The sequence below is a fragment of the Mercurialis annua genome, linkage group LG6 (genome assembly GCF_937616625.2).
Source record: "Mercurialis annua linkage group LG6, ddMerAnnu1.2, whole genome shotgun sequence".
In the NCBI taxonomy this organism is placed as follows: Eukaryota; Viridiplantae; Streptophyta; class Magnoliopsida; order Malpighiales; family Euphorbiaceae; genus Mercurialis; species Mercurialis annua.
In genome coordinates, this window is record NC_065575.1 from 33,606,270 (window position 1) to 33,631,613 (window position 25,344).

Sequence of the window (25,344 nt, forward strand, 5' to 3'; positions counted from 1 at the left end):
TGCTTTGTTTTCTGTTCGGTTTGAACATTTTAAAAACCGAAAAAACCAAACAATTAAACAAAAAATAAAAAAAAATATAAAAATATAAATATATGTAAATTTATATTTTTTTTATTTTAATATTTTAATTATAGTTGATATATAAGTTAATAAATTTCATACATCATATAATTATGCTAATAAATATATAAAAATACTTATTAGACACTTATTATTTAATATTAGAATTTATTTTATGATAAAAAATTAAAAAAATGGAGATAGTAAAAACTTAGGTTTTTCACCGAACCGAACCGAACTGAATTTTTCGGTTTGATTTGGTGTAAGCCCAAATTAAAATTCGGTCCGGTTCGGTTTGGGATTTTTACCAAACTTCAGTGTTCACTTTGTTCGGTTCGGTGACCGAACCTACCGAAAAACCGAACGCACAGCCCTAAAGCAGTAGCTTCATCTTCTCATTTCTCAGTTTTGCTGCGAAGCTTAAGGTCATTAGGGTTTCTCCGTTTTGCGGCTGATTTCTCGATTCTAACTCAAATTTCTTCGAGAATTCGATTATCTACGAGGTAATAATCATTATTTTGAATTAAATTATATATTAAATGGTTCATAATCAAATATATAACGTTAACCGTATCGAATTGATCGAGTTTGTATCGATTTAAAATTTAAATTACGGAATCGAGTAGGATTGAGTGTCGTATTGACGTTCGAATTGGAATTTGGAGTCGGAAGTAGGTCAGAAGCTCAAAACGGGGTTGTTCATTAACCTGTGCAAACGCACAAGTTCACTTGTGCATAGTTTACTTGTGCGCACGCACAAGTCGGCCACGTACTGTGCGAATGCACAGTCTCCCGACAGTGCTAACGCACAGTGGGTTGGCCGATTGGATAATTTCTGGACGTTTTACCTAATTTGGTTCAGTTTGACCTGATTCTATTAAATGGGTTCGATTCGATCCGGTTCGATTTAATTGGTTCGATTCAATGTGTTCGATTAATCCGGTTCGTTCTAATCGATCCGAAAAGGATTTGCGTGGACTATTAAAAAAATGGACTAGGACGTTTAAAAGATTTAAACGTAATTAAAAAAATAAAAGATATTTGGATTATTAAAACGTTACGACGTTTTAATTAAGTAATAGGTTATTAAAACCTATTAAAAGAAAAAGATGAATAAAATGAAAAGTATTTGGTTTATTAAAATGTTATGACGTTTTAATTAATTTACCGATCAATTAAATCGATAAATAAAAAAATGGATTATAAGTTTATATCTAATAGAATTAGATATAATAAAATAGTCGTTTATATACAGGAATTGTTTAAAAGTCTATCGTTTATACGACATGATTAAAGTTAGAAATTCGATATCTGATATTGTTTTGACATTTAAATTCTAATTAGATACGACGAGTAGTCGATCTATCAAGTCAGAACACCAGGGTGTTTAACTAGTAGGCTAGCAGGAGCATACACTTTTGGGATCATATAACAAAAATAAAGCATAAAATGCAAAACGGATTATATAATGAAAAGTTTGAAAAAATTGTGTTAATGGATGAGACATTTTTTAATTTGCACTTAAATTAAAAAAATACAAAAAATTATATTATATGGTGACAATAAGTCTTTGTGTTTACTGAATTCGTAAAACATAGTATGAATTTGAATGAAAGTATTTTAAATATAATTTCCTTCCTAATAGACTGTCAAAAATTAACATATCTAGTTGAAATGATATAAAGAATAATTAAACTATTTATAAATAATAGAAACAAAGTAATTTCCTTTATTTTTAATATTATAATTTTTGACCCTCTAACATTCAATTTTTTTTTAACTCTATCGCATGCACAAAATGAGTTTTTTCGACAAATAATGTTCAATGCATTTAGTCCCATGATGTGATGAAAAATAATTATAGCTTATAACTACTAGATATATGGTAGAAGTGATTATGGACTGTTTCGATCCGTAAATCAGTCTGAAACCTGTCAATCTGTAAATCAGTCAAAAATAATTTTTTCTGAATCCGAAGGAGATCAGTTTCTGGCCGATTCAATATTTCTTGAATTGGAACCGCCGACTCCGGTTTCAAACTAGATTTTTAAAATTAATTTAAATTTAAATCTCTATTATATATACATAATGTTGATTAATTAGTATTGTTTCCTGAATTAAGTTTAATTATTTTAATTGTGATATGTTGAAGTTAAATGAATAAAATTTAAAATATTAATAGGCATCACTAAATTACTTGGAGAACAAGTTACATATACAAAAAATTATACTATGAGCATTGGGAAGAATTTCAAAATTACAATATCAAAATACTAAAATTTTAAACACTAAATATTTTTTTTCCATATTTTAATTTAAAGTCTAATGACGTAAAAAAACCCTGACCTTATAACCTCTTTTCATCCTATCCTGATGTTGAAAACTTGTCAATTTTACCCTCTTTCGCATTTTATCGTTTTAATTATACCCTAACTTTTTAATTTTTGTTAATTATTTTACTAAACGATAAAATAATGCAATTAATCATGTTTAAAGATAAAATTAAATTTACTTTTATTCAAAAAAGTATAAATAAATCTTTTATTTTTAAAAACTAACTAAAAACCATAATCAAATTAAAACTAAGTATAAATAAATCTTTTATTTTTAAAAAACTAACTAAAAACCATAATCAAATTAAAACTAATTTAAATTTTTAATTAATTTAAGTAAACTTAAATAAATTTTAAACATGTACAATTAATATATTCTATACATAGAGAATATTTTTGGATTTTTTTTCAAATAAAAAAAGACGTCAATTTAATATTTCAGGGTACAATTAAAATGATAAAATGTAAAAAAGAATAAGATTGACAAACTTTTAATGTAAAAATAGGATCGAAAAAGAGTTATAAGATCGGTTTTTTTAGGTATTAGACCTTAATTTAATTATAAGATCTTTTTTAAACTAGCCACCTCTAATTTACGGTAAATGTTTTTCTTTGTTTGATTTTTCATAAAATATAATAATTTTGATAAAGATGGATCATCACAGTTTCATATAATCTAGATTTTCCAAACATTTACTGCATTTTAAGATTATATGAATGAATTTTTCCTGTCGAGAATGAGTTTTAATTTTCTATTTTTTATAATATCAAATTATAATTTAAAAAATTAAGAATCAAATTATATGATTTTAAACTGAATTAAAATATATTAAATTTGACATATTGTTTAAAAAATATTGTCAAATTTTTTAAATCTAAACTTATTAAAAAATATAAATAATTATAATAGATAACAATAGTTCTTTATATATATATATATATATATATATATATATATATATATATATATCATGGAGTTCTTTTAAAATTACTAATTAAATTATATGACAATAAAAAATAGTGAACTTAAATAAAAATGAATAAGCACAATTTTTAAATATTATTAATAATTATGGTTGTTTTTTATTTAATTTATAATATTAAAAACACATACATAAGTTTTTTTTAAAAATATTAAATTCCCATTTGTTTTAACAGTGACTCTAATATTAATTTTTTTTTAAGTTTAAAAAATGGAGAATAATAATTTAAATGTATTATAGAGAGGAAACTTAAAAAAGGATAAAAGTAGAAATGACAAATTGATGAGAAAAGAAAAAGTAAAATAGAAACTGAAATAGTGGCATCCCCTGTATTTAAGGGCTTAAGGCAGGGTAAGGGGGCATGTGATCACGTGGATGAGAATCCAAGAGCCAATAGAAAGACAGAGAAATGTAGGGCCCATTAAGAAGTGGAAAGCCAGGCTAGATCACAGCCGTCAATGTCAACAATCAGAATACAGCTGGTTTTTTCTTTTTGAGAGACACGGCTGTCATTGCATTACTGGAAGCAAGGAACATTAATACCACTCGCTCACTACAAATTCCCATCGACTAATTTTTTTAATTTGCTTAATTAATTCTTTCTTCACTTTACTTCTCTCTTACTCAACATTATTCTAATTTTATTATTGTTATCGTTAAGTTTGGTTTAAATGTTCTTTAATTATCTAAAACATAGCCAATTATTTGATGTAGCTTAAGGCTGTTATTATTTAATAGTAAAATATTTTCATAAACAATTCATTTTTAAGTGGAATTACTATAGAGGATAGTTTACCATCAAAATAAAGAGTATTTGTCCCACAAGATGAATGTGTCACGTTAGTTTTATAACAAGTCAATAATTATTTGCGATAGAGAATGTCTATTTATTATTTATTTTTTTATCATTAAACATTTACACATGACTAACGTTTTATTGGTTTGTTGCACGAATAACGTGGCGCAATTGTTGCGATATATAATTATTCCAAAAAAAATTAATATACTACTTCATTCATTAAATAATTCAATGTTTATATACTATTTCTTGTAATTCTAATATTATGCATTAAGAATCACTTGAAGATCTTATTAAATGAATAAATTACAATATTTTTTCATAAATTAATCAATAATTGGACAATAATTAATTAGTTTTTTAATATTTATATTTCCTTTAAATTGCCTGTCAGTTTATGATGGAAGTATTTCTTAATTTCTAGACTATTTATGCATATTACACAACCATCAACAATTTTTTACTCCTTTACTCTATTTTATTCCCTCTATTTTAAAATAGTTATAGTTTTAGACTTTTTTTATTTCATAATATTTATCGCTTTTTAATTTTCTCCCTGTCTCGTTTAAAAAAAAGACATATATTTTTTCACATAAATTAAAAAATAGTAATTAGTATTATATTTCTTTATTTTACCCCCTGTTATAACGATTACTTTAAAAAGAAAAATAAGAATAAAAATAAAAAAAATTATTATTTACTTGCATAAAAAACACGATATGATCTTTTTATATGCGATATCTAAAAATGTGATATGTACCTTATTAAACGAAATGTGGGAGTATTAAAAAAAATTATTACTCTTTTTATTTTTTTAATTGTCCATTTAGTCAAATGAATTTGTCTATAATTATTTGTAAATTTAAAATTTTAAGATGACTTTAGCTATTTTTTTCAAATTTATCCATTCTAATATACGACTATATGACTCAATTTACAAATCATTTATTAACTAGTAGGATTAGAGTATTAGTATTTGCATTTATAATTTAAGACAAAATGTTCATTTTTTAATATGTGCAATTTTGACTAAATAGACAATTATAAAACAATAAAAAAAAGTATTATTTTTATATATATATCCTTATTAATTCATTGAAAAATATACAAAACATAACAGTTATAGTTATATAAATTTGAAAAGGAGTTAATTTTATAAAGTTATTTATAAAATTAGATATTATTTATTACTTTTTTAATTTGTGTAAAAATAGTTAAACAACAACTATTTTAAAACGGAGAGAGTAGTGTTTATGAATCTCTTGCATACTGTTTATGATAAAGCATTAGATATAATATAAATTCATTTTTATATCATGCTGTCAAATTGCAAACTTAACAATATATTACAAAAATTACTTTTTTTAATTTGTATTATTTTTTATTTATTTTATCAATAATTACAGTCATTAATTTAAAGAAAGAAGAAGTTTTTTCTTATATAATTATACTAGAAATATGACATATGGACTCTAAAGTAAAAACAAAATAAAAGAATGAGATGTATTTTTTTTTTAAATAGGACGAGAGTAGTATCTATTTAAAAAAATTAACGATCGAAGACAATAGAAAGGTGAAAAATATAATTAAAATATAAAATATAAAATATAAATTATCAATGTAAATTAGAACATCCATAAAAAAAATTGTCAATTAAAATAGAAATATTGAGTGTTTAATTAGGTGAGAGTTTCAAAATTGAGTTACAATAGTAGCTCATTATAGCTTTTGCTTCAAATTCATGTACTTCTTTATTCTAGTAATTAAAGATTCACTTCAAAGTTCAAACAATACATTGAACACTAAAAGAAAATTTGCAGTCCACCTTTCGAAAGATTAAGTTACATTAGTTCAATTTTCGATCCAAATACATTTCCTTTTCCCTTATTACCATCAACAAAATATGCAGCTAATACATTATTAATTCGCACGTAGTTCCCAATTATTAAAAAAAAAATTGTTTAAGACAGTAAATTCAATACTATGTGAATAATCTTAAGAAAAAAATATTCAATAATTCATGTTAAATTTATTTAGTTTTTTTATTTATATTCAATTCATATCAATCAACACCTGTAAAAAATTAAAATTAATGATTTTATTAGATACTAGTTAACAAATTAATTTGTGTCGATTTGGTTGAAATGAAAGGGAAAGGCTTGAAACATGTCACATTAGCTTCCAATAATCAATAATGCATTGAAATTGAATAATTAATGCTCTCTCTAAAAAAACACATTAACATACATTTCACACATAATCACCCCCACCAACAATTTCATGGTAGGTAGTAGGTGCATACAATTACAAATTCACAAACATACAAATTTAAAATAATAAAATTGATTATTAAGCACAATTAGAATTTTAACTAAAAAAAAATCCAATTATAAATATTTAAAAAAACCCCGCGAAATTACGTTGCGATAAACTAATTTGAACTCATTAAATACACAAAAACAAAAAGCGCCTAATCACAAAATCCACTCCCACGCGCAAGACAGAGGCGTGCGCAACACTTTCGGGAATTAAGAGAAATTATAGAACCCATAATAATAATAATAATAATACAGTGTACAGATAGTATACCTTCCTTGGCAGCAGTTTCCCGAATAAAAAAAAATAAAAACAGTAATAAATTCTGCACAAATCGTCGCTATAAAACCCTCCGTTAAATCTCCATTATTTTCTTCTGTTAATGCCCTCTCGAGAGAGAGGATAATAAGGAAAGAAAATCAAACATTTTACATTCTTGGAAAAGAATTTCAAGAATTAAGAAATTTTCTGTGAGTCGTTTTATCTGAAAATGGGCTGTCGTTTCCGTTTCCGGTGGCCGTATTTGTTTGGTTTGTTTCTGGGTTTTATTCCGTTTTGTCTCGGGATTCGAGCGATTCCGGGGGGAGAAGTTAGCAATCTTGAACTGCTTCGTACTTTCCGATTTGCTGAAGCGCCGGACTACCGTAACGGAATAGGCTGCCCGTTATCGTCTACTAAGCAGCATTTCGTGTCTGCTTGTGACCCGTCTTTAGTTCACATAGCAATGACGCTGGATTCGGAGTATCTACGTGGCTCAATCGCGGCGGTTCATTCTGTTTTGAAGCACGCTTCGTGCCCAGAAAACGTGTTTTTTCACTTCATTGCGGCTGAGTTCGACCCGGCGAGTCCGCGAGTTTTGAGTCACCTCGTCCGATCCACGTTCCCTTCACTCAGCTTCAAAGTCTACATTTTCAGAGAAGACACGGTGATTAACCTAATTTCATCTTCGATTCGGCAAGCATTAGAAAACCCGTTGAATTACGCAAGAAATTACTTAGGCGACATTCTTGATTCTTGCGTTGACCGAGTCATTTACCTCGACTCGGATATCGTCGTCGTCGACGACATTCACAAGCTTTGGAACACCCCTCTCGACGGGCCGAAAGTGATCGGAGCACCGGAGTATTGCCATGCAAATTTCACCAAATATTTCACCGACAGATTCTGGTCGGATCCGGGTCTGACCCGGGTCTTCTCGGGTCGGAAAAGCCCGTGTTACTTCAACACAGGAGTGATGGTAATGGACTTGGTGAAATGGAGGGAAGGGAACTACAGGAAAAGAATAGAGCATTGGATGGAAATACAGAGGAAACAGAGGATTTACGAGCTGGGCTCCCTACCGCCTTTTTTGCTGGTGTTCGGAGGGTTTGTCGAAGGGATCGATCATAAATGGAATCAGCACGGATTAGGAGGTGATAATGTGCGAGGGAGCTGTAGGTCGTTGCATCCGGGTCCGGTTAGTTTGCTGCATTGGAGCGGTAAAGGGAAGCCGTGGGTTCGACTCGATGCGAAGAAGCCTTGCCCTCTTGATTATCTTTGGGAGCCTTATGATCTTTATAAAGTTGTGCTTGAGAGTGATCAGAGTCATAGATTGAAGGGTGGTCAGTTTTTGAATTCTCAATCTTCTAGTACATTGTTGGGTTATTCAAGTTATTTGTGATGATGATTCATTTGATGGGTAGTAGTAGTAGTAGTAGTGCACACGATTTGAAGAAATTCTTTTTCGTAGATGTGTACAGATTAGAAAAAATTGGGATTGGGGCTGATTGATTCATTGATTATGAGGGTTGAGGTGGGATTTTGATTGATTTCAATATGTTCTTTGATTTGATTTTGCTGGGAATTTCAATTCCTTTGTTCTTTTTTTTACTTGAATCGGGTGGGTTCCATTGCTATGGAACAATTTTGGTGGGTTGATTAGTTTTGTATGTAATTGAAAAATTATTGATAGAGGAGAATAACATGCAGTTGTTCGTTCATTGTTTCAATTTCTTATTTCTTGCTAGTCTGAATGAATGCTTCGTTTAGTGTTTAATTGCGTAAATAGTTACGATTTTTAATGTGTTCTATAACATTAACATGAATTTTATTAAAACTCCGAGCAATTTTTATCGTAAAAATGCAGATATGGACATCGAAATAGACATTATTCTGAGTTCTGACATCTACATTAGCATTGTTTTAATGGAATTTTGTAGACATTTTGAATTGGAATTTTTTTATATTTGGTGTCCAACATTATCAAAATTAATATTTTGTGATAAAGCTACAAAACAAGTTTTTTTTTTTTTTTTTGAAAATAGCTACAAAACAAGTTAAAGCTTATACTATTAGTTTTGCAAGTAATTAAAGCTTATTTTAGTTTGGCAAAGTTATGATTGCAATCACAAGATGCACAATCTAATCTACCAAATGAGCCAAAAGGCAAAAAGTTAGAGAATAGCACTGAATTTGTGTCCACTGCCTCTCTTTTCACTCACTCACCTTTGGACATTAGCAATGCCCCATTTCCTCTGTCTCTATGCCAATTTACAAGCACCCACAAAATGCAACTTGTTTAATTCTAATTGGCCAAGCCTTAAACGATGTAGATTACATCTTTATCAACTACTCCACGATTTCAATACTACTATAATAAAATGGTATAGCCATACACCCGTTGCGCTATGTCATATTTACAACGAATAAAGAAATATTTATTTTTATTATTACTTAATTTTTTAATCATTAAAAATTTTATATGGAGAATACATAATTGATTTGTTGCGAATGATATAGCATTACGATTGCATTCAATAATTTTTCGCATAATAAACCTTAAAATATACACTTGTCTTGCCATAAGCATCAAATAAGCAAATTTGATGACATTTATAAAAGCCATCTGCCACATTCAGCCGTCACAGGCAGCTTCTATTATGGAGTATTAATGTCACAAATTTGGACTTGGTAAGCTTTATTTGTGCACTTGACATGTATTTTGCTTGCCGTAAACGCGTGGCCTTTGGTGGAGGAGAAAATAAAGTTAAAGTGTTTTCAACATCAGATGGTTTTTGATGGTGGGCGAGAATTTTCAATTCTTCAAATGCTCTAGATGGGTATATTATGCTTTTCTCTTGAACTGAAAAAAATAACATTAAAATTATTGAGGAATTTGATATTGGATTGATGATTGATTCTACCAAATTACACAAACAATGAATCATATGCTTTGTTTGGAACGTGGATGACACTCTTGTTTAGGTTTAGGTCAAACAAGAAGGGGTCGGATTTAGATGAGATGATAATTTAATTATTGTTGACGACTCTCGATTATTTAGTTATTTTTTTTATTGAAAAGAGTCGACCCGGTTTTCAAATTTGCGGCACGAGATCAAATAGCGTCTTTTTGACTATTATTTTTTGGGTGAAAACCCAAAAAAGACTTTGTTACTGAAAAGCAATAAAGATTACAACCAGAAGGAACTCTCCCAAGAGAAACTAACAGAGATTTACAACATCAAATACTGTCTTTTTGACAATTTTAATTAATTAAGAACAATATTTTTTATTTTTTACTTTTTATTTGATCAAAGATAAAACTATATAATATAAACATGTTCAGAAATTAAAATAACTAATTTTATCTTTAATTGACCTAAAAATAAAAAATATCGTTTTTAATTATCTAAAAATTATTGTATTTGTTTTTGAAATTGGGGTAGGAATCGGAGAGCGTTTGTGCGAAAAATCGATCCTACGACCTATCAGAATATTGCCTAATACTTATATCATTCGAGTTATAGCCCATTTGTAAATAAATAAATAAATTATCGTACTTAGTTTATCAAAACGACGAAAAATAAATTATTTAATCCTACATTACAAGTTTGAAGACCGAATCGACCCTTTGTTCTCTTTTTTATTCAAGAATATACTATAACATTTGATTATCCACCAAGGTTTCTGCGGATTCTGATGACATCTTGGCTTGTAATTTGAAATGCTTTCTTGAGAACATCATCAGGAATAAAAGGGTTGGATCTAAAAGAAGCAAGAGAAGCTATTTGGGCTCCTGGATTTTGACTACTAAGCCCAGATACAGCCACTGCAGATCTCATAGGATCAACGTTAGACAAAAAATGAATCAACCCCTTTGGAAACACAAATGATTCCCCTTCTCTTAACCTCTGGGTATGCAAATTATTAGAGCTATCAACAAAGCCCACAAGTATTGAGCCCTTTAGGCAAATGGTTACCTCCGAGGCCCGCGGGTGGGAATGAGGTGGCACGATTCCATTCGGCACGATATCAACCCGGGCCAAGGCCAGGCCCAAGGTGTTCATCCCCGGCAAGTTTTTGACATTGGTGAGTGTGACATTGAAGCCAAAAGGATTGGCTCGGGTGTTACCAGCCTTGGCCAGCGCTGATGTGGTGAAATGGGCAGAAGTTGCAAGTTTTGGGTTAATGCAAGGCACACCATTCATGTAAAAGGATGATTTTGAATCAGCAATGCAGTAATCTTGAAGTGGGCCTGGGTCTGGTTTGGCAAGGCCCATTAGAAATGCTAAGGTGATTAATTTATAGAAGAAAGAAAAGGAATACATGATGAAACTTTTGGAGGGGATTTGGCAATAAGTAAAGAAGAGTAATTATGTTTATATAGTGGATGGTTGATGGTGATGGTTTGAGTAGCTTAAAGGCATTGAAAATTGAAGAGGAACTAGCAAGGCAAGTTATGTAGATTTGAGGTTTAGTTGGGTATGGGTCCATAGTAGACTCTGCTTTACAATCAAGGGTTTTTTAGACAACTACCTTCAAAACACCTAAATATTCTCAAGAATACCTATTGACTAAAACTAATTAAAATTTACGATTTGACCAAATTTTGTTGCAAAAATAAATTTTTTATTTTGAAAACTACAATTTCCAACGAATCTCCCAAATTTGTTTCCCTTTTTCATCGGTTCATTTTCAGTTCTTCATCGTTTTTCCTATTTGTGCGAATTATTTGATTAATTTCTAGGGTTTCGCGTTTCAAAATCAAACAGCAAGAAGATAGATTAATGGATTGGAAAAACGTAATAGCAGAAGATCTGATAGAGTGAAGAGTATTATTAGATGAGGAGGCGGCGGCAGCGGTGGCTTTGAGAGTAACGAATTTTATAAGGAGCAATTGTTTTGGGTTTTTGTGAAGGATTGAAAATGAATTTGATTTTTAGCAGAAGAAGAAGAAGGCGGTGAAGATTTCAAAGCTTGGAATTGATGGCTGAGGTGAAGGAATGGACAAACAGTGACGAAAAAAGAGCTTAAATGAACCCACACCATACCTATAAAGTTATGGTTTCTTTCTTCTTCTATTTTTGAAGAAGTTCCATTATTATTGCACCCATCTTTTTAAAACTAGACGTTCGGATTTTTCCACTGTTATTGTACCCAACTCATTCTTCATCCTTTAAACATGAAAAATTTTATGCACCATTATGAGATTCTAAAAAGTAAATAAAATACATAAAAAGTTATATTTTATGGTTTAATTAAAAAATAAATTTTGATTTTATTATGATTTATAAATTTTAATTTTTAAATTAGTTTACCACAAGTTCACCATGAATTTACTCCTATATATATACGCAATTTTAAATTTTAAATTTTAGATCTACCACTATATATATACAAAATTAGTTTCACTTTTTTCTAATAGTTTGCTAATAGCTTACTATCTATTTAATAATAGTCAACTATCGGTTCACTATCGATATACAAAAAATGAGTTCAATATTAGTTTATAGGTTGCTAAATTGTTACCAATAGTAAATCATCAGGTAACCTATACTCTCACTGTAAGTTTGTTAATAGATTACTAAAACGTTACCAGTGGATTAACATTAGGTAATACATGCTCTCAATTTAAGCTTACTATGACATATTAAAGGGTTATTAATGATATACCAATAATTTACTTATACTTTCACAATAAATTTGATAATAGATTTACTATTAATGTTATGCATTAGTTTTTAATTTACTATAAGTTAACTAACATTCTGTAACGGTTTATTATCGATTTACTAAACATAAGTTTTACTATAAAATTTACTAACGGTCTACTATTGGTTTACTAAACATAAGTTTTACTATAAGTTTACTAATGATATTCTATCGATTTACTTAAAAACCTAATTTACTATTTTTATTTTCAAATTATAAAATATTAAATAAATTGTTACTTAATTTACTATCAGTTTACCAACGGTATTATAAAAAATGTACTAAATTAATTTCAACTTTATTACTTTTATTTTACAATAAAAATAAGTTCGCTATTAGTTTAATACGGTTTCAATTTACTAAAAATTAAAAATCATAACTAAGCACATAATTATTTATATGAGCTTTCGGTTTACTATCGATATATGAAAAAAGTTAATTGTTATTTTACAATCGGTTTACTAATATTCAACTATCGGTTTTTACTAATAGTCAACTATTGGTTTACTATCGATATACAAAAAAAAATCATTATTAGTTTATAATCGGTTTAATAATAGTGAACTTCGGTCTAGTATCAGTTAACTAATAGGTAGTTAACTATTAGTCTACTATCAATTTAGTAACGGTCTACTATCCGTTAACTAATAGGTAGTTAACTATTGGTCTACTATCAATATACGATATTTGTTTGTCCTTTACGATTGCGATCTTGTTGGCTATTTTTCTTAAAAGATGAAAATAATATTTTGATAAAAAGATACATTTTTTACTATCAATTTATTAAAAGATAAATTTACTATTGATTTACTATCAGTATTATAAATATATACAAAATTAGTTTATCTTTTGATTTACTAAACGAGTAGTTAACTTACGATCTACTATCAGTTAACTTATAGGTAGTTAACTATTGGTCTACTATCAATTTACTAATGGTCTACTACCAATTAACTAATAGGTAGTTAACTATTGGTCTACTATCAATTTACTATATTTTTTTGTCCTTTACGATTGCGACTTTGCTGGCTATTTTTCTTAAAAGATGTAAATAATATTTTGAAAATTAACTATAAATTTATTGCTAACGGTGTACTATCACAAAATTTATATTAATATCTTAAAAGGTGGAAATTAACTATAAATTTATCGACGATTTACTCACGATCAACTAACGATGTATTAAAAATAATTTTTTTTAAAATACATTATGTTTAAAATACACAATTCAAGTTTACAAACAATTTATTAATCATAATAGAAATTATTACAAGTTTCCAACGGTTAACCTAGCGTTTACTAACAGTGTATTACAAATAAAATTATTGGTGTACCATTAGTAAACCATTGGTTAACCAACAAACAAAATAATTACAAAATTTTATTATAAACTCCTCCGCCGTCACCTCCACAACAGCAACTGTCAAACAAAACCTAAATCGTCTTCTTTTAAATCAAAAATTATTGGTTAACCATTAGTTAACCATTGGTTAACCAACGACAAACCTGATCATAAATACAAATTAAAAACTTCCTTCATCACCAAAATACTTGGATCAACCGTCAAACAATAACATCCAATATGTGGCTCACTAATGACAGCTACAACAGTAAACAAAGTCGTCGCACAACCGCTTATCCTAGTTTTTATGGAGGAACTCAGCTTACTTCCAGATCTAGATACTGGAATCAACATCCAAACTCAGCTGCAGCAGCAAATAAACCTGAACACAATGGCGGTGAAGACATTCCTAGTCATCGGTTTACAAAGTCAATTTTTTAATCAATTTTAATGCAAAGTCAGTTATTTAATTAAATAGCTATTTGAAGTACATCAAGGATCAAGCAGATTAAATAAAAAAGCTATTTGAAATACATCATGAACATCAACAAAATCAATTCTTATATTGAGTCTAATACAACAATTCCCTGGTCCAATTACGATGAAGAAATTTCGACACCATAATCAGATAACTGAAAAAACATAAACAACAATAGCCAACATGTGATTAAAAATCAAAAAGGTAATAAAATGTAAGAAAGAAAATTTACTGGTTAAGGTCGAAAATAGCGCTATGAATTTCATTAACACAAGAAATAGGACCAAGAACAAAATCAGCAACAAATAATCCACCAATTGACCTCTTTTCTTTGTTTTCACTTCCAATCCTCCCCGGCGCTGTTCTTTGCGGAGAAATAAAATTAGGTGAGGCGGAGATGAAACTGTGCCGCTGTGACGGTGGTGGAATTAAGTGACCTGTGCCATGACTGTAGTCGGAGAAATAGAAAATAGATTTCATTGGGCTTTGTTTGGAGAAATTGATAAGGAATATTTTAACAGTAAAAAAAGAAAACAAAAAGAAGAGATATGCAAGAATGAAGATGAAGATCGTAAAAAAAAAAAGAAGATAGACTGAGTAGTAATAGTGAGAATAAGTAGGCTTTTGGTGGTGCTGGGCCTAATTTCCTCTACAATCAAACCTAATGAATCCAAATTTTTAGTATTTTCAACTTAATCATTCAGTTTAATCATTTTTTTCATTTCAATTTATACTAAATGGAAACCGAAACTTTTATAAATTTTAAATCGAATTTAATAATTTTTATTGATCCAATTCTGATTTATATTTTCTTACATTTTGCACGCAAGCATTGTAATTAGGGGTGAGCAAAATTTTGAACGACCGATTTAACTGACTAACCTGAGGACTTTAGATCAGTTTAGTGATAAATTTGGATTCAATCAGTTCGGTTTTAAAATTTTTAAATTTTAAATATCAATATTAACCAAACCGATTGAGTTAACCAAATATTTGTCATTTTAAGTTATTCATTTACTTTTTATAATTAATATTTGTATTGGTATACCCGAACCTACCATTGCTATTTTTCTATTGGTTTCAACTAGTTAGCTTTTGAATATTTAAATTTTGGTCAGTTTGTTCGGTTCAATTCCGGTTAATATTACTTATCCGGTCAAATCGATTACAATAATTCGGTCGATCGATTTGTTTGGCTGTGAGATAATTGATTCAATTTTAACCGAACCGACCAAAATCTCAGCCCGTAATGTAGCAAATGGTTTTGTTTTAAAACGAATTAGGAATATGTTGAACAAAACATAGGCTGTAAAAGCTTAAGAAAAACAAAACAAATGTCCTAATTGCCGTTCCAAACGATACCATTAAAAACCGTAAAACGACATTGCTTATTCACCATATTTGGACATTATCTTCCTCAAGATAATATTTTTATTTTTGTAGGTTTTTAGAGATCTTTTCTTTTCCAAGAAAATAAAATTGCAATTGGAACAATGGGTTACACTACAGTAACCAGGTCCACAAAGCTGGCAAATGGTGTATTATTATTATTATATTATGGGTCTATTTTGGTTTCCTTGGCTTGACTCCCACTCTCACTTCACTCCCCATCTCTCTTCACTGTACTGCTCCAACTTTTCAATGGTGGGCCTTTCTCATTTCTCATTCTCATCTTAAATTTTTTTATTTATTATGACCAAATCATTAATTTATGCTGCCAAAATTGCAATTATTTTATTGTTTTTTCTTAGTAATTTAGCCAACTAAGTACTTGCTTTACTTTTATTTTTGTTTTTTGATTTTGAAATTGAATCTTGTAAAAGTTTCATCCTTTTCTTTCTTAGAAACAATTATGGTAACAAAAAGCCAAATCTTTTGAACTAATTATTATGTGGGTGGGCTGTACTTTTTCAATTTCATGATTTCCACTTTTGCTCTTTAAGGTAATTGTTTTTTGTTTTCTTTATGATTTGAGTTATAATTTTGTTTTTTCAGATAAGAGTACCATACTCATACTGTGAAAAGCTGAAATTAAAGTGAGATATGGTGGGGATGTAATTGGATAAAAAAAAAGTTAGATTACTGTTTTTACTTTGAAACACAATCACATGCTCACTCCCTACAATTTTTAAGGTTTTTGCTTTTGTATTCTTTGTGGATAAGCTTATTGTTAGTAGATTCTAGTATGGATTTATTAAATTGATTGTAATGCTAATTATTGGGTAGCTGTGTGGTAAATCAGATTTGGTGTTGAGGTAAATGGGGGAATCAATAATGGCTGCATTAAGTCATGATGATAAGGTATACACTTATTTGTCTGTTGATCTCTAAAGATTTACCCTTTTTGTTTTGAATTCCGTCGTCTATTACTGTGATTTTGGATTTATTTTGTTTTGTTTTGGATTGGTGATTGATTTTTATATCTTTGATTGTAAGATTCCAAAGCGGTTTTTGTTGTATTGAGTTGTCATTCTGTTTCTTGGTTGGATTTTGGTATTGTTGCTAACAGATGGGGGAGACAGCTGCTTCAGATCGGAGTCTTGAAGTGTCGGTGTCGTTTGGTAAATTTGAGAATGATTCGTTGTCTTGGGAGAAATGGTCGTCTTTCTCACCAAATAAATACCTAGAGGAAGTTGAGAAGTGTGCTACACCTGGATCTGTAGCTATGAAAAAGGCTTACTTTGAAGCTCATTACAAAAAGGTTGCTGCTCGAAAAGCTGAGCAGCTGGGACAGGAGCTGCAAATGGAACATGAATCACTCGGCTCAGATGATCAAAATGGTGGAGATCCGCTTGGAAAAGATTATGGGATAGATTCTGAATTTGATGTACCCGGTGCTCAAACTTTTGATGATGGGACTAGGCAAGAAAAGAAGTTGGATGATGAGTTGGACATTGGCCCTGTCGATGAGCCTAGCGAAGATGCTGCAATCAACTTAAAAAGTGTAGAATTATCAGCCGAAAAAGTGGAAGGAGAATTGGGTGGGGGGATAGATGGCTCATCTTTAAAAAAACTAGAAGAAGCTCCTTCAGTCAAAGAAGTGGAAGTTTTATGCACGGAGGCTCAAGAAATGAAGGATGTTTCAGAAAGTTTGGAGAAAGAGAGAGAAAGCATACCTGTAGTTAAGGAAAAAAGTGCGAAGTTGGATCATCGGAAGGCTCAAGAAATGAAGGATGAATCAAAGAGTTTGGATAAAGAGAGAGAAAATATACCTGTAGTTAAGGGAAAAAGTGCAAAGTTGGATCATCGGAAGGACACGCAAAAGGTGAAGAATTCAGTATCACACTCGTTTATTCTTATTGGATATTCTTTACTAATGTTGGTGTCTCATAATTAATTTTGCTGCTTTGTCCATTTAGATTTCTCCAATGAGTAAGATAAGAGATATGACAAGGATAAAGAAGAAACCAGCATCACCTGTTGCTAAATCACCCCAAATTTCAACTCCAAAGGTCACCAGGATGGTGCCAATTTCTAGCACATTGTCCACAGCGAAAAATGTTTCTAGCACATTGTCCATGACGAAAAAAGCAACTGGTTCATCATTACTGAAGAGCAAAAGTCCTTCTGTGGCAGGAAACAAGAAAGTGGCTTCTAAATCTTTGCACATGTCTCTTAATATGGATACTACAATTTCCGAACCATCTCTCACACCTTCTCATCCAACAACTGTTAGAACATCACTTATTATGGAGAAAATGAAAGATAAGGAGATCATTAAACGAGCGTTTAAGACATTCCAAAACAATTTCCACCAGTTGAAATCTTCTGCTGAAGGGAGATCATCGGCAGCAAAGCAGGTTTGTCAGACCTTTTAGTTTTGTGGTATACTTGGCAATTCTTAGGTTTTTAAATGTTAAAATCCAATTTGATCCGGCAGGTATCCACAAAAGGGGCAGAAGCTAAAGTCTCCAGTTCTGTGACACCACGAAAAGAGAATGCAGGGTAACATTTTGATTCCCGCGAACATTATATGAATGCATTTAATATTGACCACACGCAGCTGTATAGCTATGTAATAGTAGCATTACATAGCACATATGGTATTTACCCCTTTGGCATCTGTACATATTCACTTCCAGCTGGATGTTTTGATACTCCTTCGAAGTTCGACCGATTTTCACTTTCTGAATATAAAAAATGGATTAGAAGTGAGATAGGGAAAGCTTCAAATTGGTCAATCTGACTTTAACTAACATCAGTTTACTTTATTTCCATTTATATGTCATCAGTATTAATTAGGCTGCTTGTAATACTGTTTAGACTTGGTCCTAACTTAGATAGTTAGTCACAGGATTTCAAATTCAATTACCTTTACTGAAAGCGGAGCGTTACATTGAATTTTTTCGTGTAGGTCTTTTAAAGCAGGTAGCATGGATAAGAAAACTGCTAAGGCAGCTCCATCTTCCTTGGGCTCGAAAAGTGATGACAGGGTGGAGAAAAGAAAAGAGGTACCTGTTGGACCCAATCTTTTTCTCTCTTTCTCGTACAAACAAAAATCATTTGGAAATTGCTTTAGATATATTGAAGATTCAATGTTGTATTCCTTCACCCTCGAAAGCTAAGGATTTTTTTTTCCAGTTTTCTAAGAAATTGGAAGAGAAATCAACTGTTAAAGTGGCAGGGAGTACCGGCCTTGGAAATAGATCAAAGGTATGCTTCCACCTATGCACTTATTTCTGTTGGTGAGGCCATAAGGTATGCCATGTCAATGTGGTCTTAGAAAGTTGCTAAATGCACCTATATGTTTGTGTACTATGTCTTTTTCATTAAACGGATTCATTTGGATGATTGGGTGCTTCCTGTTATCATCACTGGATTATTAAACAGATCCAGCATATTGTTTATTGTAAATGATAGGCATGTTTTGATACTCTTATGATCACAGGATGACAAAGATGCAGCAAGCAGAAAGCTAAGACAGAGCCTTAACTTTAAAGCCACGCCCACTCATGATGTTTTTCGGGGACAAAATGTATCAAAAAGCCTTATAGATAAGGTATGATATCTATTTAGTCCTTTCACATTTTTTGTTTGGAATCGGTGGTCCATGTACAGTGCAAAGCAATTCAAAGTTAAAAGAATATACAAAGAGAGGCATATGGCTTGCAATTTTGTATTTTCTTTCTTTCTTATCCCCTTTCTATATCATGTAGTACATTTTTTCCCTTAGATTCTCTTCAGAGAGTATATCATAATTTTACTAAAAAAACTTCCAACTACTATTAGCATTTGAAAAGGTATCACCTAATGTATCACAAAAACAGCGAAATGGAAAATGTAAATAGCATTTTTTTATAAAAGTAGACCATAAATGTAGAATTTCCGAGTTTTAAAACATTTTTGGAAATAGAATCAAAACTCTGAAATATAGAACTTGAGAAACTTTTGTGCAACATAGGATATCACTAGTGATGTATATTAAGTGGGGTGGCCTTCAGCCAGTTCTTTAAATTTAAGTTTATCGTCTGTAAAGTTGGCATCACATTGGTTCATTGAATGAGCCAGAAGGAACATGATGACATATCACTTAGTTTTGTCATACTGTGTCAACTTCTGGAAATATATGATTTAAGCTTGAGATATTGGAACATCTAAAAATAATCATCTTGTAACATTTAAATTATTCATGCGCATAAATTCTGATGATTATACATGCAGGAGGGTTCCAAGACGCTTCGGATATAGAGGCTGTGAACATCTCGTACTAAGAACGAGACCACTAAGAGAAGAAGTGGTTTTAGCACCCGCTCCACCCGGCTTCCTCTTCAGCATATGTCGACACTTCAAAACGGATTACAATCCCCGCTAAGTACCACCGGTTATACTTTCAGTCACCAACACAGTGCCATTGATTAGTCACCTTTTTTGTATATTGATCTGTTACTAGAAATAGATATCATACATTATATTGCCATCCCTCTCTCCCTCTACCGTAGCATGTATTGGAGAAATCGTCATGTGAGATGATAAATTGTGAAATTTGTTAGAAATATATGGACCTTCTAGTACACAGTAACCATACATTTGTAAGGTTATGCACAAACATTTAGTATGTAAAGCAAGCTTCAAAGAATGAACTTAGCATTACATGAACAACACAGTTCCAAACAACTCAATTCATGTACTCAGAACTTGCCAAGAATCGTAAACCAATAAATTAGATAAAATCAAAACTCACTTATCTATGCTTTTCTACATTTTGAATTTTCTTATAACACAACTATATACATTTAACTAATTTATTCTTTCTGCAATTTGAAAAAATTGTACTCACATTTCAGCATCTGATTCACTTGAACTGCTGCTTGATTTTTCCAACATGAAATGTTCAGGCAAGTTGGGAAACTTGACTGCTGTTCTGGATGCTGAGGAGGAGCCGGAACTCGAAGAGGGCGTTTTCCTTTTTTGCTGATTTCGAGCAATTTCTATACAGACTTGATCTACCATCCCTAAGAAGTCTTTAATTAGGACAAACAATTGAAGTGGCTGAGCTCCTTTGTTCTTGGAAGCTCCTGTTTGATAATATTCTGTTGTATTCCTCACAAGTTCCATTACCCTCTTCTCCTCTTCTTTCAATATGTTTAGTTCTTCGTCTGCCGTTTCCAGAAATGCTTTCATCTCTTTAGCAAATCCTCCTTCCTCACATTGTGAAGCGATTTCCCTAACTTCTGCTGCCCGTGCTGTGAGACCTGACTGAGTTCCGGCAAAGGTATCATAATCTATCTGTGCTGCTTTCTTCACACTAGAGAATTGTGCGCTTAGCCCTCCTACCATTGGTAATCCAAGCATCATATATTCCTTCTCTTTTTCTTCGTTCAACGTAGAATTGTCACTATTAATGCTGCTTCTGCTGCCACTTCGATTCATGCTCCGATTTCTATTGATAACACAACGTTTTCCCTCCGCCCGCACAACTTCCTCCACTATAAAATGAAGCAGAGTACTTTTTCCATCTATGCTTTTAACATCCGATAGTTTTTTAAGAGAAGTTAGATTGAATGCTTGCGCATTTCCTCTAGAAGTTCCTGCATTCATTCTATTCCCAGCTTTAAGGACTGCTTCTAAGAGTTTGACAAAAAGCCCTCGATTTCGAAGCTCTTTGCACCCTGATTCTAGCGTTTCTAAAATGTCCTTGCACTGAGTAATCTCCGAATCATAATTTAATCTGAAAAACATCGCGTCAATACGACTAAAAGCTGACGGAACAGCTTTCAGGAGATGGTATAGGAAAGACTCAGCATCTGCGAGTCGTCTAGAATCTCCATCGAATTCGAGTATTTGAGTTTCTTCTTCTTTATTTGGGGCAACTCTCATCAGCCTTTCAAGAGTGTCTGCGTTTAGACCATGTCCTTCGGTTAAAGCACCAAGCAATTCCCTTTGAGAGATGCCAAGCGACTTGAGCACAATCGCGATATTCTGCGATTTTCTAGCATCAAGGAGAGTAATTGGTTTTGCTGTTGGGCTGCTTCCCTGACTTTTTGAATCACTTGCTGCTCCTTCTTTCTTGGGTGATCTTTTGTTGGTTGCAACATATCCAAACAAAGCTTCCATAAGATCATCATCAAACCTGAAAACATACAATTACGCGCCTTTAGAACCTACGAATACGAAAGTAAAACAGCAACGGATATAAGCAGATAATTACTAAAGTGATGAAGTAGATTTCTTACTTGAAAGAGCCACCACCAATTTTATCCCACACCATAGAATGATCCGTATTCTTGTTAACTTTATCCCAATGCAATGGCTTCAGTTTAACCTGACTATTACCACTTCCTGTTCTGACAGGTCCAGTTGAAGAACCAGCTTGTGTTCCACTACTACCTGCACCCATCCCTTTCGACGCCCCAGCCGCCTTAGGCGGCGGAGGAGGTGGAGGTCCAGCACTACTTTTCTTCCCCATAATTGGAGGTGGTGGTGGAGGAGGTGGATTTGAGTTATTCTTTTCTACCGAGCCAGGAGGAGGAGCAGGCGCTTTCTTGGCCGGAATAGGAGGCGGAGCAGGTGCTTTCTTGGCTGGAATTGCCATTAAAGATTGCGGCGGCGGAGGCGGAGGAGGAGGAGGAGCAGGAGCAGTAGCAGGAGGAGGAGAATTTGACGTTTGGCTTAGTTTTTCAAACTGATTAACATGTTGAGCCACAGTTGTGTTAGGACTACTAGCTCCATGCAAAACTTTATTCTGATCAGAACCTGAAGAAGATCTTCCACGAAGCAAAGGAATTTCTTGCACCGGCTCAGATTTTCTCCGTTGATGTTTTGCTAGAGCAGACTGATCATCATCTCCCAAAGAATTAGGGTTTGCAAGTTTTCTAAAACTACTACTACTCTTACTTTTCCCTTGAAGTTTTCTCCAATAAAGAACATCCAACCCATTCTCATCAATGATCAACCCGTCAAGACTCCGATCACCTTTCGCCGGCCCGGAAGCCTGTAATCTCCCACTTATTTTACGTTCATCGTCTCTATTTACAATCTTCCCATCTCTTCGCTTAACAATATACCTACGTACAAAAAAGAAAAGCAGGGTGGCGATCACGAAAGTACTCACAGCTGTAGCAGCTACAGCTTTTATAACAGTGGTCCGATCAGCCGAGGAATTCTCGTCGATAACAGGCGGAAAAGACGGCGAGATATGCAGCGACGGAGGCGGAGAGGCGGAAGAAGCGTTCGGCGAGGCGGAAGGCGACGGAACGAGGAAGGGGAAGGGGAAGAAAGTTTCAAGATTCTGAGGGTTGGATTGGGTGAAGGAGAAGGGAAAAGAAACGGCGAAGAAGAAGAAAAAACATGGCCGGCGAGGGCTCATGATTGTTGAGGAAATGCAAGAAAAGAAGATCCGATGGGAGAGATTAGGATTGGAAAACAGAAACTTGGTAGGTGTCGTTTAGGCTAAATTTAGGCGATGGGAAGGTTTTTTAGTGTTATGGGTTTAGTTAGCTTGACAGATTCAAAAGAGCAGTTAGTTGTTGGCATTTAGGTTTTGGTTATTTCCCACTATGTCTTAGGGTCGTCTCTTCCCCGCCATTTCCCATTTGCTTTTATTTATTTGTTTGTATTTCTCATTTAGTTATTATATTTAGGTAAAAGGTACAAATAAACCCACTAACTTTTGGCTTAGGAATATTTAAGTAGGCTGGCAATTTCTGATATGACCCGATTATAAGACACGACACGAAACAAAGTCAAGCGGATCTGTGAGCAGAAGCATGGGTTTCAGAGTCCCGTTCGTTCAGACTTATGACAGACTCTATTTTGGGCAGGTTTTGAAAAGGTGTGGAGTCGCTACCTACCTCAGCTAGAAAATGTCTTTACATCGACTCGATAACCTTGTTCGCTTATAGGTAAAATTACCGTACGGCGAAGACATGCGTGGACTTTCCCGAGACTCGTGTAGCTTGGGCTATTAACCTCTATTTTCTTTACTTACTGGATGTATCTATATCACCTCGACATACATTGCGATTCACAGGATATAATGTTGGAAATGTAAACATATATGAAAGCAGTAAACACGTTTGACGTGCATATGATTCGATCTGTACTAGCAAGTAGCAATTACTCCTAGCATGCATCTAAACCTGACGGTTTATAACAAGTAACAAGTATTGGCTAGTTTGAATATTTTACATGCACAAAACTTAAATCAGAAGTCTAAGTTTGATTGATTATATTAGGTGATTCTTGAAATCCTATACAACCTCTAATTACATTTTACATGCAACCCTAAGATTGCTAATTAACGTGTTTAGTCCTTTAACCTGTTAATACTGGATTGGCATGCTTTTGGAAAGAAGTAAACATTGCAACATGCTCATGGGCAGTTATTTATATATGCAAGGTGAGAAACACTTTTAAACCGGACTTTTGAGTGCCTAGCACTCATGCGTATTTGACCGTCAGTGTGGTCGGAACTGATTTTCGGGCGGGACACGGAAGTTGTCAGCCTTGTCAATACGGTTCTATTGGTTGAAAACGGGGTCGATTCCAAGTTAGTTTGGACCCGGAACTCGGCCTGGAAGTGGCTGGGTTTGCTGGTTGTGGCTCATGGCCCGATTTATATTTTATGTTACAAATTTGTACTTCGGGTCCGGATTACATTGGGTCTGATCCATTACAATGCATAAAAGTAAGTACATTAAAATCCATACGTTTAGGACTAAACCTAATTCATAGTCCAAACAAGCCCGAAAACCTAAAAACGAGCTTGGATCAAAGTCAGAGGATCTGGAAAGTAATTATGGGAAGCAGGGAAAAGTGATGAACACAAAGCCAATTGATGTGATGGTGCCGGCAGTCTAAATAGGTGGCGGTGCCATTTCATTCTGGTAGCAGCGCAAGGTTGCAATGGCGGCGGCGCCGGTTCGTGTAGTGGAAATCAACTCGCTTTTCGTCGTTTTCAGCTTCGTGTAAGGACATGCAAAAACGCCTAAAACAGAACAAGGAACACATATATAATATTATGGGAGTGTTTAGAAGAGAATTAAAGCACCTAAAACATTAATTTACAACAATTTAATGGAGAATGTGTTCATGGCAAACAAACTTGAAAAACACCCTAACATGCTTTCTAAGCGTTTTAATCAATTGCCCCGTAGAGTATAGCATACAAAATATATTAATTTGGATATCAACATGCTTCCTATCAATTTTAAGGCAATGTAGTAAAAATATTAAATCTAATTATAATGGCAATTTTATGGCAAAATCAACAAGGTAAGCTAATCATGCATCCTATTTCACAAATACTCAGCAAATATGATTAGAATGGCATAAAAGTGGTGTGTGAATATAGAGGGTCCTCAGAATTACCGTTATAAGTTCTTGGCTCGTTTACTGGCAAAGTGGATGCAAAATCCAACTTCAAATATTGTGCAGTCTGTGTTGTTGAAAGATTAAAGCGTTTTAGCTTATTTTCTGGGCTAGAATTGAAGTGATTTTTGTGTGTGTACGTGTAAGGGATTCAGCCAACACTAGGGGAATTTAGGGTTTCTGGTGCTTTTCTAGTAATTGAATTTTTACCAACCTCTAACTAGGCTGTCTATCATGGGTATTTATAAAGGGGA

The 25,344-nt window shown here is 32.5% G+C and overlaps 4 protein-coding genes across 5 annotated transcripts; 2 read left to right on the plus strand and 2 right to left on the minus strand.

The window, feature by feature from the left end:
- Positions 1-6,762: 6,762 nt before the first annotated feature.
- Positions 6,763-8,479, plus strand: LOC126688053 (probable galacturonosyltransferase-like 9). Its single transcript, XM_050382619.2, has one exon. The coding sequence runs from the start codon at positions 6,982-6,984 to the stop codon at positions 8,149-8,151; it is 1,170 nt and encodes a 389-aa protein (XP_050238576.1). The 5' UTR covers positions 6,763-6,981; the 3' UTR covers positions 8,152-8,479.
- A 1,834-nt stretch (positions 8,480-10,313) lies between these two features.
- LOC126687984 (germin-like protein subfamily 1 member 1) lies at positions 10,314-11,113 on the minus strand. The gene has a single exon (XM_050382539.2). It carries the CDS (start codon positions 11,075-11,077, stop codon positions 10,421-10,423), a length of 657 nt encoding a protein of 218 aa, XP_050238496.1. The 5' UTR covers positions 11,078-11,113; the 3' UTR covers positions 10,314-10,420.
- Positions 11,114-15,844: 4,731 nt separating this feature from the next.
- LOC126686424 (protein WVD2-like 7) lies at positions 15,845-20,300 on the plus strand. Of its 2 annotated transcripts, XM_050380465.2 has the most exons (10): positions 15,909-15,925; positions 16,126-16,224; positions 16,524-16,582; positions 16,791-17,546; positions 17,641-18,081; positions 18,162-18,226; positions 18,636-18,732; positions 18,863-18,934; positions 19,170-19,280; positions 19,943-20,300. In XM_050380465.2, the coding sequence occupies exons 3-10, from the start codon at positions 16,541-16,543 to the stop codon at positions 19,967-19,969; spliced, it is 1,611 nt and encodes a 536-aa protein (XP_050236422.1). In that variant the 5' UTR covers positions 15,909-15,925; positions 16,126-16,224; positions 16,524-16,540; the 3' UTR covers positions 19,970-20,300. The 2 variants fall into 2 exon arrangements, with proteins under 2 accessions (XP_050236421.1, XP_050236422.1); XM_050380464.2 differs by lacking the exon at positions 16,126-16,224 and having other exon boundaries at positions 15,845-15,925.
- A 116-nt stretch (positions 20,301-20,416) lies between these two features.
- Positions 20,417-23,307, minus strand: LOC126686423 (formin-like protein 8). Its single transcript, XM_050380461.2, has 2 exons — positions 21,955-23,307; positions 20,417-21,851 (listed from the first exon to the last, which is right to left on the minus strand). The coding sequence occupies exons 1-2, from the start codon at positions 23,085-23,087 to the stop codon at positions 20,555-20,557; spliced, it is 2,430 nt and encodes an 809-aa protein (XP_050236418.1). The 5' UTR covers positions 23,088-23,307; the 3' UTR covers positions 20,417-20,554.
- Positions 23,308-25,344: the final 2,037 nt, after the last annotated feature.